At 37.9% G+C, this 17,958-nt stretch overlaps 1 protein-coding gene and 1 long non-coding RNA gene across 2 annotated transcripts in view; one reads left to right on the plus strand and one right to left on the minus strand.

Annotated features, from left to right (window-relative positions):
* Positions 1 to 1,082: 1,082 nt before the first annotated feature.
* Positions 1,083 to 17,958, plus strand: part of CLCA1 (chloride channel accessory 1) — a 30,865-nt gene continuing 13,989 nt past the window's right edge. The window contains exons 1-6 of the mRNA XM_015070371.3: positions 1,083 to 1,328; positions 6,082 to 6,222; positions 6,388 to 6,535; positions 9,095 to 9,200; positions 14,543 to 14,720; positions 17,552 to 17,770. Coding sequence (XP_014925857.2) covers positions 1,122 to 1,328; positions 6,082 to 6,222; positions 6,388 to 6,535; positions 9,095 to 9,200; positions 14,543 to 14,720; positions 17,552 to 17,770 — 999 coding nt within the window. The 5' untranslated portion in view covers positions 1,083 to 1,121. The remainder of the gene's footprint in view (positions 1,329 to 6,081; positions 6,223 to 6,387; positions 6,536 to 9,094; positions 9,201 to 14,542; positions 14,721 to 17,551; positions 17,771 to 17,958) is intronic.
* Positions 14,110 to 17,958, minus strand: part of LOC113599273 (uncharacterized) — an 88,319-nt gene continuing 84,470 nt past the window's right edge. Inside the window, exon 3 of the long non-coding RNA XR_008295024.1 lies at positions 14,110 to 14,792. This is a non-coding gene — a long non-coding RNA (uncharacterized LOC113599273). The remainder of the gene's footprint in view (positions 14,793 to 17,958) is intronic.

Raw genomic sequence — 17,958 nt, forward strand, 5'->3', positions numbered from 1 at the left:
CGCATACATTTTTTTCAATACACATTAAATAAATTATTTTTGCACCAAAGCATATTTAGATCATCTGGACAACCACTTTATAATCAGATATTCCCACTACTTCAATGCTTTACTTTCAATTGCTTAAAGACATGTACTTGAGCAATAAATTCTATTTATTAGCTGTAAGTACTAACCTAACTTTTATGAGCCAATGTCAAAGAAAGGGGATAAAAAAGGTGAAATTGATGCTTATCACAAATGAAGTCTTGGGATGAAGGGATATTTCAAGTAATTTAAATACAGTAAATTGGTAGACCAACTTGAGTTTCCATCTGAGGTTTGACAAATTTAAAAGAGTTTATGAAGTAGGTGGCAGTCCATAATTCATATTAAGAGAAATTTAGTTTCAATAAAATAATTTAATGTTGTTAATTTGAATTATATTGACCCATGAGCTGTGGAATAGAAAAATAGAAGTCTGATGAGGGAACTGGAGGGAATTTGCTTTGCACAGTGATACGTAAATTTTATCTTTTCTCTCCATTATAAAATATTCAATAATATCTATGTTGCTTTCTAATTTTTTTTGTTGTTGTTACAAGTGGATTGTATAAGAGAGCATCAAGAGGTGATGAGGTTATGTCAAGATCAATGAGGATTTAAAAAAAAAAAAAGACCACCATCATAGATAACTGGGTATATGACTTACACTTAATAGTGCTCACTGAATATGCAGAATAGTCAGGCCTCCATGGGGAGGTGAGGGTTGGAGGGTGGTGTTGGGTGGGTCAGTGTCTCTGGATCAGCAAACATTTGTAATAAGTAAACATCTTTTAATGGCCGAGCTGCTTGTCACCTGTGAATTCCTCCAAGGAACAGGATGTGGGCTCCCCACCCTCATTCCCAGCATCTGGCACAGGTGTAGACAAGGCTAATAATCCTTTCAAAATGAAATATTTGAAAGTACACAGAATTTGAGACTAAGCTATATGTATGGTTCCTTATATTGGAGACAAATGCAATGGTGAAAGAATTTTGGGTCAAAGGGTTAAACACTGTGATAAACCACCTCTGATAACTTGGAAAAATGTGTGTCTATATATTCATATATATAGAGAGGTAAAGAAAGATACCTCTAAATGCAGTATTCTCCAAAGAGAGAAATCAAAGTGCAATGTGCAGCAATGGGGTCATTTAAATGTTCTGTTTTCATCTTGGTCCTTCATCTCCTGGAAGGTGCTGTGAGCAAGTCACTCATTCAGCTGAATAATAATGGTTATGAAGGGATTGTCATTGCAATTGACCCTAATGTGCCAGAAGATGAAACACTCATTCAACAAATAAAGGTAGGTTCAAAATGATAATTATCCATGCTTTAAAAACATTTTTTATCCAATTATTTTTATTTTTATTTTTTGATGTTATTTTTGAGAGAGAGGGAGACAGAGCACAAGTGGGGGAGGGGCAGACAGAGAGGGAGACACAGGACCTGAAGCAGCCTCCAGGCTCTGAGTTGTCAGCACAGAGTCCAACACGGGGCCTGAAACCCATGAGCCATGAGATCGCGACCACAGCCGAAATTGGACGCTTAGCTGACTGAGCCACCCAGGTGCCTCTATGCTTTAAAAAAAAATAAGTGTAATATTGTCGTAGAGCAAACATGAGTTCTCTAACTCCAGCTGTGTGACATTGCCACATTATTTTCAGGTCTGAGTATGTTTCTTCAGCTGTAAAATATAAATAATAACACTAAACTATTAGGATTCTTGTGACAGATGAGATCATAAATGCAGTGCACATAACTCAGAGTTTGATACATCATTGGTGCCTAATAAATGATGTCTACACTGACTGGATTTTACCATTGGTTTATATCAGATTCTCCTTTTATTCTCCTAATTGTAATCCCCTTCTCTGTGATCCTATTTAATACAGGAGCCCAGGATGCAAATCTCTGACTTAAGAACAATCCTGACCCTTCCAATGAGAGGAAACTATGCATTTTACCAGCTCCAATGCAAGGGACCCTCTCAGGGCTGCTGGGCAGGCTCACCTCACTTGTTACTTCCCCCATGGGGGAAGGAAAAACTAGGGAAGCATCTAACTGCTATAAGGTGGAGGGATTAGAGAGGTTGCATACAACAGCAAACTTTAAGAAGGAAATGCATTATAAAAGGCAAAAGTGTAGGTCTGTAAAATGGGAATAATAGTAAGCACCTTCCTCATAGGACTTTGTCATGATTAAGTTTAACAATGCATGCATATAAGGGAAGCTGAGTTAAGGGTATATGGGAACTCTGTACAAGTTTTTGCATGTCTTCTGTAAGTCTAAAATTATCTCAAAATTTTTTTTAAAAACTTCAAAAATGTATGCATAATGCCTGATACATAATAAGAGCTCAGTAAATGTTAGGTATAGCCATCAATCATCAATCCCACTGTTAATCCTTCTAGATCAAAAGAGTTCCTCCCTCTTAACCAAGCCAAAGGGGCTGAAGCTTGTTTCTAGGCAAAGTTCCTAAGTGTGAGTTCAGAAGTTAATAGTGTAAGGGCCCCAAAGGTCGTCCCCAAAGTTTCTTTGCTCTGAGCAGAAGCAAGGCCAGAAAGATGGAGTTTGGAGAAAGGGCCATCTCTACCACCAAGAGAAGGTTGGGCTTGGAGAAGTGCAGCAGTTGATGGGGGAGGAGCAGCTTACCTGTTTAAGTGGGAGACTACGAGGTCTACCACCATTGGTGAAAGAGAAATTTACATCTCTTGAAATCCCTCAAATCAGAAACCTTGGGTAGGTTTTTGATTGCCTCTAAATTTAGGCATGAGCAAAAATGAAGCAGCCACTTAAAGTAACAGACAAAGTACGGAAGAAAAAATGTGGCTGGCAATGTTTCTGTCTCTTGCTGGATAGTCAGTAGGGCTCAGGAAATACCAGGAGGACACAGATGCCTTATCTTGAATGACAATGGTCATTTGTATTTATATTGTGCTTTAAAGCTTTCAAAGCTCTTTCATCTCACTACCTTAGGGGGATTTTCTTCCTGAGAAATGTACTTCTCACTACAATGATTAAATCTGCTTCCTGGCAGGAGTCCTAAATGAGCTGGGTATTAAGTTGGTGTCTACATCTTCTCTGTAACAGGAACACTTTTAAGGACAATAGTGTACTCTGTGTCCCTGAGTAGTTAATAAAAGTGGGTTCCCCACTATTTGATGTTCCAGATCTGCAGAGTTGAGGGAGCTCACTGTTGGCTTTGCTGCCTTTCCTGGCCATCCCTCACTCTCTGCTTTCTAAGGGGATTCTCTTCCTCAAGCCCTTGTGGGGCAGAAGCTTCTAAGTCAGCTCTTAAATACTGGCTTTAGCAGGACAGTCCCTAACATATTTTCCATATATAGGACCGGCAGATGGCGCTGCAGCAGTTCTATCTAGGGCACCTACATTCTAGTCCGTTTTAGTTGTAGAAACAACAGAAGACACGTGACAGAGTGAGAGAGACTAAGGGAGAAACTCCCTCTCTGCTTGTGTGAGCGCTCTCTGTCTCTCTCTCTCTGTCTCTCTCTCTCTCTCTCTCTCTCTCTCTCTCTCTCTCTCTCTCACACACACACACCCACCCACACTTATACACACATTAAAGATATTGAATGGGAGCAGTTTGGAGTGTTCTCAATGCGTGGGAGCCCAGGCACGCCCTGACTTGGCACTCCTGGATAGTTTGCCACTCATGAAACCGCTTCGTTCATTCATTCTTTGTTCATCCATCCAACAAATATTCATAGAGCATTTACAAAATGTCAGTACCAGGAATCCACTAGTGAATAGTATACTATCCCTGCCCTTAAGGCATTACCAGCCCATCCTATAAACTGTTACCCTCAACCTTCTCCAAACTTCTTAAGTTTAATGTCTATTTGGATATGAAGTCGCCTTCTCAAAATCTGGAACAGATGATGAAGCAAAGTTTCCTTATTAATGTTTCTATTAAAACATAGAAGACAAGAAAATTTCATGCTGCTTATTCTTCCTGGAGATAATGAAAATTCACATTTCACAAGTCAAATTGTAATATAATGCTCTAATGTAAGAAGTTTTATATCTACTTTTCAACTTTTTGGTGATCTTGACTTAGTGTTTTTATTTTTCATTTTATTTTTTTAAAAATTTTAATGCTTATTTATTTTTGAGAGAGACAGAGTATGAATGGGGGAGGGAGCATAGAGAGAGAAGAGACACAGAATCTGAAGCAGGCTCCAGGCTCTGAGCTGTCAGCACAGAGCCTGATGCGGGGCTCAAACTTGTGAACCAGGAGATCATGACCTGAGCCAAAGTCAATGCTCAACCGACTGAGCCACCCAGGTGCCCCCAGTGTTTTTATTTTTTTAAATGAGACAATATTATATTATCCTAGTAATTGTTAAAAATCTGGCTTTGGGGGAAGAAGGAAATGCAAATTACAAGAACTGTCCAGGCAACCATTACTGTCACTATCTGAAGGGAGGGAACCTAAGGCTCATAGAGATAAAATAAATTCCCCAAGTTTATCCTGTTAGGAAGTGGCAGAGTAGGAGTCACTTCTGCATCAACGGGCAAGTACTTCCCCATGTAATGATGACCTGTTTCTGCCCCTAAGGCCATCCCTGCCAGGCACAGGACTCTAGTCATTCTGGTCTGCTCCAGCAAGGACATTCCTCCTGCAATGACCCATTTTTCTCTTAAATTATCAGTTCTTTTCCATTAGTATATACATGTGTTATAATAGTTTCCATTTAAAAAAAAAACAACTAAACCAAACAAAACTCCCTTGTCCTGAAGTCCTCTTTCAGCTAATGTTTCATTTCTCCATTCCTCTTTAATCTACAGAAAAACTTCTTGACCTGTTGTCTGTATTCACCGTCTCTGCTTCCTCATCCCCTAGTGTGTTGAACTCACTCATATGGAGCTATCACCTCTGTTCCACTAAAATGGATCACTTAGGTAGCCAAATTCATTGCTCAGTTCTTAGTCCTCATCATACTTGATTGCTCAACAGCATTAGACACCGATGAGGAATCTCTCCTTCCTTAAACACTCTCGCCACTTAAACACAGTGCCTTCTGATTTCCTCCCCATGCACCTGCTGCTCCCTCCGGATCTCCTTTGCTGGCTTCTCCTCACCTCACCCCTAAATGCTGGGGGCCTGAGGGCTCAGTCTTCAGCCCTCTTCTCTCCTCTGTTTATACTTGCTTTTGTACCTTTCAGTGGTTTTCAGTCCTAGTAGACCCAATACCACTTTCTATAATAAATTTCTTATAATACCCTCTCTACCGTCTTGTCATGAAGCAGCTCAGGGAATGTGCAGAGGCATTTATAATTTAACACTACAGCTCTTTTCATTTTAGAGAAATAAAGTCAGGCGTAACTTGAAGAGAAATTAATTACGCCACTTCCTTATATTGAACACTTAGTACTATACTAAAAATAAATACTCTCATATCATTTAGTTAACCCCAAAATTATTACAGGAGCCAGCAGTGCTACAGTTGCATTCATTTTAATTTGAGTTTCTCTCCCAGTACTACTTGGTGTGGGACTTTGAGACCTATATTCTCGAACTGTCAGTTTCTCCCTTAAAGGTTTATTGATCCTCAAAAGATCAAATGAAATGAAACCAATAACTAACATTTCATAATGTTAACACAACGTTGAAATGTTAACATTTCATGTTGCTAAGTAAACATGGTTCTAAGTGCTTCCTTGACTTCATTTGCTCCTCACAACAAATTTATGAGCTAGTCGCTAGAATATTTTCTACTCTACGCGTGGAGAAACTGAGGTTCAGGGGAGCTTGAGGAAATTGCCTGATGTCCTGCCATAAGTGGTGGAACCACAATTAGTGTCTGCCTCTGGAGTCTGCATTGTCAACCATTATACTGAAATACACAGCATGTGGTAAGTACTCAGAAAAGATCAGCTATTATTATTAATAAAAGCTATTTCCACATTTCCCCTTCCCATCTTGATAAATAACTAGTCTTTGGAAATGTGAAATACGGATATAAATTTGAATGATTGACAGTTTTGCCTATTTTCTGTCATAAATGTGCTGGTTATATGTGTTTTCTTTTTCCCAGGACATGGTGACCCAGGCATCTCCATATCTGTTTGAAGCTACAGAAAGAAGATTCTATTTCAAAAAGGTTGCCATTTTGATTCCTGAAAAATGGAAGACAAAACCTGAGTATGTGAGACCAAAACTCGAGACCTACAAAAATGTGAGAATATCAAGTTTTTTTCACATTCAATTTCCTTCTCTAATTCAGATTTTTTTTTCATCAAAATATTCCAGAATCAAATGAAATTGTTTCAAAATACTCTTGCATGAAAAAGGTCAATTCATTTGCGGAATTTTGTAATAATGACTATTTGTTAAATTTCAGGCTGATGTTCTAGTTGCTGAACCAACTGCTCCAGGTAATGATGAACCCTACACGGAGCAGATGGGCAACTGTGGAGAAAAAGGGGAAAGGATTCATTTCACTCCTGACTTCCTAGCGGGAAAAAAGCTTGCTCAATATGGACCACAAGGTAGGGCTAGAGATAAAATAATCTGGTATATTTCTCACAATTTAATGATTTTATTCTCAAAGTACATCAATAATAGCATTATCTGAGTAAGCATATACAAGCAAAATAAATTATTATAACTTTTTTCACTTAAAATAGAGATTCAGTGCAAATTGGTGCAGCCACTCTGGAAAACAGTGTGGAGGCTCCTCAAAAAATTAAAAATAGATCTACCCTATGACCCAGCAATAGCACTGCTGGGAATTTACCCAAGGGATACAGGAGTACTGATGCATAGGGGCACTTGTACCCCAATGTTTATAGCAGCACTCTCAACAATAGCCAAATTATGGAAAGAGCCTAAATGTCCATCAACTGATGAATGGATAAAGAAATTGTGGTTTATATACACAATGGAGTACTACATGGCAATGAGAAAGAATGAAATATGGCCCTTTGTAGCAACGTGGATGGAACTGGAAAGTGTGATGCTAAGTGAAATAAGCCATACAGAGAAAGACCGATACCATATGTTTTCACTCTTATGTGGGTCCTGAGAAACTTAACAGAAACCCATGGGGGAGGGGAAGGAAAAAAAAAAAAAGAGGTTAGAGTGGGAGAGAGCCAAAGCATAAGAGACTGTTAAAAACTGAGAACAAACTGAGGGTTGATGGGGGGTGGGAGGGAGGGGAGGGTGGGTGATGGGTATTGAGGAGGGCACCTTTTGGGATGAGCACTGGGAGTTGGATGGAAACCAATCTGACAATAAATTTCATATATTGGAAAAAAAATAGGGATTCAGAATAGTGTATTTCCCAATTAAAATTTAAATTCTTCATGTTTAGCACACGTGTGTAAGTACAGAATTTTTAATTTTTAGAAATTGTTATCAGATAGTATTATAATATACTTTCCAAGTATAATCAAATGCAATAAGTTTTAGATAATTAAGGTAACTAATAACTAGTACTAGGTTTCTTCTCTATCTTGAAAAGATTAGGACCCATTTGATTTTCTTCATTTAAATAGGGAAGGCAGAGAAAACAAACAAAAGAGTACTAGCACCTCAATACCCCACCCCCAAATACACGAATGCACTTATAGACCTTATCAGAAAGAGGTGTCAAACAAATGTACCTCTCTCTTGTTCCTTTACAACATTCCATCTCTACTCCATAACAGGAACAGAAAATTCCCAACCTATGGCTCAATATGTGTTGAACTGATTTACCTAAGTGCCCCATCCCACTCCTGAGCCCACCTCAGACATCATGGTCACCACATTTATAATCCCTTCTTTCTGTACTGTGCCTCCATGCCTGCTCCCCTACAACTTTCCCTTCCCTTTAAGAGGTCATCAGTTGTTCCCCAGCACTGACAGAATAGTCTAAATCTTTAATGTGAGATTCTAGGTCTTCCTCAGCATACATCCCTTCATATAACTGTCCAAATTCAGCCTACCTAGGAATTTACATTCCAGAAAAACTGAACTGAGTGTAAGCTCAAATACTCACTGAGTGCCTATTAAGTTCTAGGCATTATTTGCCAAGGCACGGCAATGAAGTCATGGTGTCTATTCTCATGGAGATGTGTCTAGTGTGACAGACTAGCATTAAAGAGTAATGAAAATATAACATGATAAAGTGTCATAATGGGATATAATGAAAGTGCAAAGGAGGGGTATATGGACAGGTTTAGGATGTCAGAGAAGGCTTCTAGGTGGAGATAAGCCTGATTTTGAAAGAGGAGTAGGATTTATCCAGAGAGAGGGAAAGAGGATTCTGAGTCAGAGGAAAACTATGTGAAAAGAACAAGAGATGAGCAAGAACATGGTGTGACTCTAGACAGCAAAAGGAGTTTAGGAATTCACTGTGATTTTAGAGTTTTGGTAGTGGATGAAGAACAGCAAGAGATATGGCTTCAGAGAGGAGCAGAGCCTGGATCAGGAATCTTGTGTGCCATGTTGAGATGTTGGACTTAACCTGAGCACCATAGGGGAGCCATCTAAGACTAGAGATATGGTGGCCAGTTGGGTGGCCATTGCAGTGATTCAGGAGTAGGCAGCAGTAAGATTGGAAAGAGGAGACTAGGTCAAAGCAAAAAACCAGAGGTGTAGTAGGCAGATCTTGAGGGTTAACCAGATACGAACCATGAGGGAGAAGGACATATTGGGGATGCTGCTCTGGCTGCCCTATGAATGCCTCTGGCTCCCACAACAGTCTGCACTGGCCTCCATCGTTATACTTGCACCACTAGGGATTTTAGTTATCTGATCATTTGTGTCATCTACTAGACTGTGAGCTGTGTAAGGACAAGGCAGTTGTTTCGTCTTTGTATGAATAACTGCCTGGCACCTACTAGTGCCTGATTAACATTTGATGAGGCAAAATAAGTAGTTATATTTTAAAGAAATGTGCAGTTATCATTAGATTCTTTTTTCCCTGAGGAAATCAAACCTTTAACTGAAAAAATTAACATAGCAATGCATAATGATGTTCGGAAAAATTACCTTCTCCTAGTGTGAGAAGATAATTTTGTCATTCTTATTGTAAATCCGCTGTTTAAAATATTTTCTCACAGGAAGGGTCTTTGTCCATGAATGGGCTCATCTGCGATGGGGGGTATATGATGAATACAATAATAACCAGAAATTCTACTTTTCCAATGGAAAAAGACAAGCAGTAAGGTATGTGTATTTTAATTTAATTTTTCCCAACCTATTTTTAAGCTTATTTATTTATTTTGAGAGACAGAGAGAGCATGTGCACACATGGGCACTTGTGTGTGTGAATGGGGGAGGGGCAGAGAGAGAGGCAAAGAGAGAATCCCAAGTCGTTTCCACACTGTCAGTGTAGAGCCCAAGGGGGGCACAGAGAGCTCGATCTCACAAGCCTTGAGATCGTGACCTGAGCTGAAATCAAGAATCAGATGCTCAACTGACTGAGCCACCTTCCCAAACTATTTTTAAATTACAACCATTTTTTTTCCATGAATTGACTTCAAAAATATCAGTTTTTTATATTTTTTATCTTTCATTCTCTTAGCGCCCTCTTTTTCAGCTTCCCACAAAACTACTTCTTTTGTTCACTTTGTAAGTGCTTCAATTAGTTGAACTGTCTACTCTGCAGCTACAAATCATTTGCCTCTGTGTGTGTGTGTGTGTGTGTGTGTGTGTGTGTGTGTGTGCGCAACGATAAGAAATCCACAGGTACCATGTTCAGTGTCTCCATCTCCCTATATCAGAATCAGGGACATAAGCCAGCCTAATGGGATTCTTTAGTGCCTTGAGGGCAGAATGGTATCTATGTGGATTTGATCAGTACAAATGGGCTTGGGAGGGACTGTGGAACTTACATAAATGACAACCCAAATATTAAAACAAAACAAAATTTATCCCAATTTAAATTAAACTTTCTGTACTGTCAATAGAAAGCAAACCGAATACTTGAAAAGTACTCTTGGCTGCCATTATTTTATGAGTGAGTTCAATTTCAATGAATATAAACTGCTTTAGCACTAACATAAAAGGCAGGGAAATTCCCAATTTACTTTAAAGAGGTAGCATAATTTAGACACTAAAACCTGACAGATGGCATGAAAAATAATTCTGTAGATACAGTTTTCTAAAAAGATTTTAAATTAATGGATAGTAAATTATATCTGGTAGAATTAAGGGGATAACAAACATACTAAGGCCAAGTAGGATATCTTCCAGAAATTTGAAAATATTGTGATATTAGGTAACTAATTAATATGGTATATTGAGTACAGAAGAAAAATAATGATGCCAATAGATTCTCAAAGGAGTTTGATAACCTTGCACACATATGCCCGAGTTTAAAAACAACAACTCCTTTTTGAAGACTAAAATTTGGTACAACACTCCTCTCCACTTCTGCTTCCCGTTCTGTTTGCCTGATACTGTTCAAGGACGGGAGCTAGGATTGGGTTCAGTTACTGTCCTACGTGGTGCAACTGTTTCCAAGGGGAGCTGCACTTGGCTCAGCACTCAATCTTGGCTTCCCATTTCTCCCACAGGAGCATTACTACTCACCATTTCGCCTTTCTTTACTACATTCAAACTCTGTTAGCTAGGTCCACTTCTGTTGTGTCTTCCCTCATTGTTACATCACCTCGGGCATAAATAGACACTACGTGCCTCCTAGAACCAGGCACAGTCCACCAGATTCCTTTAGCTTATTCCCTCTGCACCTCACAGACCACACCCAGGGGCCCTTCCCTGATGTGATCATACATTGGACCGACCTCTACAGTCTCAGCCAATGCATGCCATCCCAAACCCAACACCTGCCTTCCGCACTTCTCTTTTCTAAGCTTCTACATAGTTGAACGCTGTATATTCCCTCAAGAGAAAAACTTATTAGTAAGCTTATTAGTCCTTCCTAGAGATATTCTAAACATATTTACATATACGGCATGTTCTTCCACAGATAACATTAGCAAAGCTGACATGATCACCATGTCCTCTTAACAAAAATTTAATTATAGTGTATTAATAATGTTTATTGCTTCTTATCTTCCAAATATTTTTATTGCTTTGAAGGGCTAGGAGCAATTTTAAAAAATGATGGTAGTGACCACAACAGAAAGTTACTTCTTTAATAAGATACAGAACATTCACTGAAAACTGATAGCCTTTCATATTTAATAGGGAAATGCTAGAGACATTCCTAGGAATAAGGATGACCACTATTAGCACATTCTAACTTTGTTTAGAAAGTTGGAGCCAATGCACTAACACCTTAAACTGAAGATGTTAAAAACAGTGGGGCAGTAGGGAGCTGCTACTCAAAAGGAAGAGAGAAAATTGCTTTTAAGCAGATGAGACATAGTCCACTCAGAAAACCCAAGGAAATAAATAGAAATTAAAACTGACAAAGGAAGTCAATAAGGGGACCAGATACAAAATGAATATTCAAATTACCTTTCCATAGATTAACAATAACGAGTTCAAAAATATAATGGAAAATTTCTTCTCCACTTAAGATAGCAATTAAAAGTGTAATAAAAGTAGGGGAGGGGTATCACCTCGCAGTGTCAGAATACCTGAACTCAACAACACAAGAAACAACAGGTGTTGGTGAGGATATGGAGAAAAAGGAGCCCTCTTGAACTGTTAGTGGAAATACAAACTGGCACAGCTGCTCTGGAAAACAGCATGGAAGTTCCTCAAAAAGTCAAAAATAGAACTACCCTATGATCCAGCAATAGTACCACTGGGTATTTACTCGAAGAATACAAAAACACTAATTCGAAGGGATACATGCACCCCTATGTTTATAGCAGCATTATGTACAAATTATGGAATCAATCTAAGTGTTCATCAATAGATGAAGGAATAAAGAATATTGGAACAATGGAATATTGTTCAGCCATAAAAAAGAATGAAATCTTGCCATTTGCAACATCATGAATGGATCAAGACCATACAATGCTAAGTAAAATAAGTCAGAGAAAGACAAATGCCATGTGATTTCTGTCATATGTAGAATTTAAGAAACAGAACAAATGAGCAAAGGGGAAGAGAGAGAGAGAAGGAAACCAAGAAACAGATTCTTAATTAACTGAACAAACTGATGGCTACTAGAGAGGAGGTGGGTGGAGAGAATGGGTGAAATAGGTGATGAAGATTAAGGAATGAGTGCACACACTTGTTGTGATAAGCACCAGGTAACTAAAATAAAAACTTAAAAACTAAATAAAATAATTTTTTTTAAGTAGGGTCAACTCTGAGAAATGTGAAAGTCATATTAGAATAAAACAGTAAGATCCTTCTAAGGAATTTAAAAGAATATCAAGATAAGTTGAGAGACTTTGAATTCATGGAAGATGTAAATTCAACACAAATCAATACATAGATTTTATGAAACTAGTTAAAATACATCTATTTTTACCTCATTTTTAAAATCTTAGAGATTATTCAGTAGATAGTAGCTAAGAAGTGTTTGAAAAATAATAGTAATAAGTGGTCATTTTACTTATTGAATTTTAAATATACTCTAAGTCTACATTAATTAAAACAATGGGGCTAATAGACACATATATAATAATTTATTATTTAATACAGCCAGAATTACAAATCTATGAGGAAAGGCAGAATTTCTTAAGATATCAGAGCAATTTTTAACTGTGTCTGTGTGGGGAAAAAATTAACAGGCCCTCATTCCAATTGGATAGACTCATTAAGTATAATGAGTAAGAAACTAGATAAATATTAATAAATATTGAATTGTTAGTTGGTGAAGTTCTTTCTATGCATTCAAGAATCGGAAAAAGACGTAACTAAAGGAATAATAAATTTGGCAACATATGAATTAAAATTTTGGTTGTACACAAATCAAACGTAAATTAAAGAAAAAGGTAACAACAGAAAAACATATCTATGAAAATTAAGAAACCAGACTTTTAAGAGCTTAGTATTATAACACACAAAGAACTTTTTAAAACCAAAAACAAAATGGTAACTCCCTAATAGAAAAACAGACACTGGAGAAGAATAAATAACTCACAAATGAGGAAATAAAAATGGCCAATAAACATATAATAAATGTTCAGACTTACTAGTAATCAAAGAGGTACAAATGTGACTAGGATGAGAATCACTTATTACCTAGTAAGTAAAGCTACTTTCAGCGGGATGAGCACTCCCACAGATGGTTGTTAGAGGCATAAACTGGCATAACTTTCCTTAGAAAGCAATTTGATGGCACATATCAAATCTGTAAAACTTTTCCTATTTTTTGATCCAGTAATTTCGTGCTTAAAAATCCATTTTAAGGGAAATGACAGAATGGGTTGTATCCACAGACTTTAAAATGTTCAAACTTTTACTCTGGGAATCATGTAGCAAATTTGGAAACAGAGCCAAAACTTCATGTGAAATTTTATTTATTCATTGAAGTTTTACTTTTAGTACTGACAAATCAGTACCAAATTTCTACTAATTGGGGGGGGGGGGACCAAATTAAATAAATTAGGCTAGATTCATTTTATAGTATCAAAACATACAGCTATTAAAGTCACATTTTAAAAGGATATTATAAATTATAATAATACATTAAAATCTTAAGTATACTAACATACCAAGTTTTTTTTAAAGCAGGAAGCAAAGAGATATGTGCAATGCTATGTTGATATATAGAGAAGAAAATGCTTCAATATGTTAACAGTAGCTTATTTCTAATGGTGGGACATGATTTTTTTATATTCTTCTTTATGCTCCTTTGCTATTTTCCAAATTTTCTGTGGTGTTGATACATTATTTATATGTTTAAAAAATAAAATGTAGGGGCGAAGGGTACCAGGGTGGCCCAGTCAGTTAAACATCCCACTTTGCTCAGGTCATGATCTTGTGGTATGTGAGTTTGAGCCGCTCTGCGAGCCCCACTGGGTTTGAGACCTGTGCTGATGGCGCAGAGCCTGAAACCTGCTTCCAGTTCTGTGTCTCCCTTTCTCTCTCTGCCCCTCCCCTGCTCACACACACTCTCTCTCTCTCTCTCTCAAAAATAAATAAACATCAAAAAAATTTTAATAAATAAAATTTGGGGGAAAGCAGTCCATTTATAATAGCCACAAACTCATAAGCATATAAAGAAAAATCTAAAATACCTACGAACATATAAGAAATATGCAAAATTGTATAACTAGAAAAACAGGAAATGTCTTAAAGCCTTTTGAGGGAAACAAAAGAGAGTTCCTGATTTTCTAGCAATGAGGGTCCTAGATTAGGAGGTAGCTAAGGGCTTGGAAGCTTATTAATTCTGACAACAGCCATAAGCCAGAGTTAGCTTTTCTGCTGCAAAGAAACAAATTCTGATACCGTTTGGGGAACTCTTCAGATACTTTCTGGCAAATAAAAATGACTCTGTTGAGAATTTAATAATTTTGCTATTTAAGGTGATCTATTTGCTTATAAGAGGAAATTGTAGACATCAGAACAACCTGACCACAGAGTCTAATAACCCTTCAAAATGATTACAGCACCTAAACGTATTAATGTATTTTCAGATGTTCGGCAGATATTACTGGCAAAAATGTAATAAAGAAGTGTCAGGGAGGCAGCTGTGTCACCAAATCATGCAAACTCGACAAAGTAACAGGGCTGTATGAAGAAGGATGTGAGTTCATACCTCATGGCCTGCAGACTGTGAAGGCTTCCATAATGTTTGCACAAAGTATTGATTCTGTAAGTATTCTGTTCTTGTATTTTTGTCTTCTTGACACTTATGAATTTAGTGAAGTATCTTATCCCCGATTGCTGCAAGAAAGGATCATATTTTAGGAAATCACCAGTGAGCAGCTGATTCTCTGTGGGAGAAACTGGGAGTACAAAATCAGTGATAAATTCATTATCTCCCCCCTGTACCCCACACCCCCTCTTTAGGTCCATTAGTGAGACTCCATCATCTCCCTCCCATGAGCCTGTGGTTTCAGTGCTTAGAATCATCTCAAATATCCTTAAAGGCAGACAAGCACAACAATTTTTGGTTAACTAAGAAATTTACCCAAGAGAATTAGACACTTCTTTTTATTCATTAATAAAAAGTAGCCTTAAATTTAATTTGCAGAGATCTCTTTTCAGTCTGCATATTTGCTTTTGGTTGCTAACTGAAATTTTCAATCCTTTAAGAGTGTTGCTGCCTATAAGGGGTTTGAACATAGTTTTAATAATTTTAAGTAGTTTTTAAATGTGTCCTAATGTTTTTTTAAATGACCAACTGGTATATAATAAATTTGACAAATTATCCTTATTAGTGTTAAATATATATATCAGCAAATTTGCATAAACTAAAACTAAATGCATCAGTTTATCACTAACTAAAATCAGTGGAGAGACTTTGTGGGGAGACTCTCCTGCCTTTCAGTCTCCTATAAAATTATGTTTTCCTTTTGAAATAGAAGGCGAAGTAACTTGCAAGAGTCTGTCAATAAAAATGTGGTGTAAGTTTTAAAAATGTGATGTACCATGGTCCAAAAGGCCCATCCTTCACTCTGGCTTTGCAGTCTATTTCTAGACTTATTCAGAAACTTTCAAGAGAGGGCCCTCATTATGTTTTAGATTAACCACAAAGTTAAATTTAATGCATGATCAGGTTTAGGAACCTCTGCCTGGAGTTCACATACAAGTTTTTCAGAACCCCTGCTAAAATGTAGCCATAATGATATTATGGAAACACTACCAAAATGACCTGGAGAATGAAAACAGAAAAAAATAAGTGCTTTACACCTAATTATTACTTTCTATATTACTAGAATCCTGGATACTTAGGATTTTTAATTGAATGATAATACTGCGAATAATAATCTGAGAGGAGGAATGAGGTTACACATTCTTTGCATACTATGCCACCTTTTTTAATCCCCCCAAATGCTAGCAATGTAAATACTTAAGAAAGGGGAGGAAACTTTCATTTACTGACTGTGTTAGTATGGACCCTATTCCGTATGTTCTCATATAATTCTTGCATAATAACTATTACCCTTTTGCAGATTAAAAAAAAAAACCTGACACGCAGATTTTAGAGTTACTCAAAAAACAACAAACTTATATTGAGGTTTTATTGTGTATCAGACACTGAACCAAGTTTTGAGGAAGCAAAATTTAATGAGTCAGTTTTCTGCTATATTCGGTTTATAGCCGAATAAGTGTACTAACGATGTTAAAGGGATCTTACTGAAGCATCCACGGGGTATTGGAAAGCCAAAGGGCTGAGTAGAAATTCTCTGGAGGGAAGGTAGGAAATGAAAAAACAATTTGAAAATGACCTTTTGGCTGAAAATGAAGGTAAAGTTCACAATGCAGAAGACAGAGGAAAAGGAATTCCTTGACAAAGTGGGAACCATGAGCAAAGGCATAGAGATATAAAACAAGGCAAGTTTGAGAATTTATGGATCACAGTGGGGGGAAATTAAAAGACTTGGGATGCACAGGCAGAGTGAGGATGTAGAGTGATGCAAAAATCTAAACACAGAGATTGCTCCTTGTTCTGTGAAATAGTCCAGATTACAGTGTATGAACAATGATCAGCCACCAAAGGGTCTTGAGTACAGAAATAAGAAAGAAGATGTTTCTAGAAGCTGCGCAGTGGACCAACCGGAGGGCAAACAAGATGGAAAAGTCAGATAGGAGACCAAAATAGTCTGAGTCACGGACCATGAGGGCTTGAATGAGGGAGATTCCAATGGAGAAGGAGAAAAATGATGAACTGGAGAGAGAGTGAAATATATGGATCTTGGTTATTTGGTAGAGGGAAGACAATAGGATTTCCTGACTTAGGTGGTTGTGTGGATAGTGGTGACTTAAGTTAGAAAATGCAGGGGCGCCTGGGTGGTTCAGTCGGTTAAGTGGCCGACTTCGGCTCAGGTCATGATCTTGCGGTCCGTGAGTTTGAGCCCCGTGTCGGGCTCTATGCTGACAGCTCAGAGCCTGGAGCCTGTTTCAGATTCTGTGTCTCCCTCTCTCTGACCCTCCCCTGTTCATGCTCTGTCTCTCCCTGTCTCAAAAATAAATAAACCGTTAAAAAAATTTTTTTTTAAAAGTTAGAAAATGCAAGAGGAGGAGAAGCAGAGTTAAAGGAAAGGCCATACGTTCAATTATGAACACACGAAGGTTGAGGAGCCTGTGGGACATCTTAGTGGAAAGAGCTGGGATGTAGGGTGTTGGTAAGTGAGTGGGAAGTAAGAGGATGGAGAGATAGGATGGTACCAGCAGAGAAATGTTAAGAAATGGGTGGCTTGTAGATAGTGGTGATGGCTTGAAATGGCAAATTTTAGAAGTAGGAAGGAAGCCAAGAGCAGATCTAGATTGCTGACGAACACTAAGGATCCAATAAGGTTGAAGACATGGTATGAGATTGGAACTCTGAATTATGACTGTGAATTTCCCCCAGCAGTGTTCTGGAGTGATTGTGGGATTAAGCCAAGTTGATGGGTTAGCCGGGCAGACTAGGAAGGAGGGCAAGGGATTTAAATACCCTTCTCCACTATTTATCTCTATAATTTTATTGACAATTTCAGGTGGTTGAATTCTGTACAGAAAAAAACCACAATAAAGAAGCCCCAAACCTGCAAAACCAAAAATGCAATCTCCGAAGCACATGGGAAGTGATTAGCGATTCTGAGGACTTTAAGAAAACCACTCCTATGACGACACAGCCACCCACGCCCACATTTTCATTGCTGCAGATAGGACAAAGAATTGTGTGCTTAGTCCTTGATAAGTCTGGAAGCATGGCGGTATGTTCACTGGGTCTTACTCTTCTGGACTCTGGTCTCACATTTGCATATGATATGATCTGGACTGCAATTTGTAACAGGTTGGGAATAAACACAACCCTTAGGGTCAGAACAGTTACAACAATAACATGACCATCAGAAACACCCACCTCAACTCTATTCAACAGAAATTTCAGCATCAAGTGTCT

This window comes from Acinonyx jubatus, chromosome C1 (genome assembly GCF_027475565.1).
Source record: "Acinonyx jubatus isolate Ajub_Pintada_27869175 chromosome C1, VMU_Ajub_asm_v1.0, whole genome shotgun sequence".
Classification (NCBI taxonomy): domain Eukaryota; kingdom Metazoa; phylum Chordata; class Mammalia; order Carnivora; family Felidae; genus Acinonyx; species Acinonyx jubatus.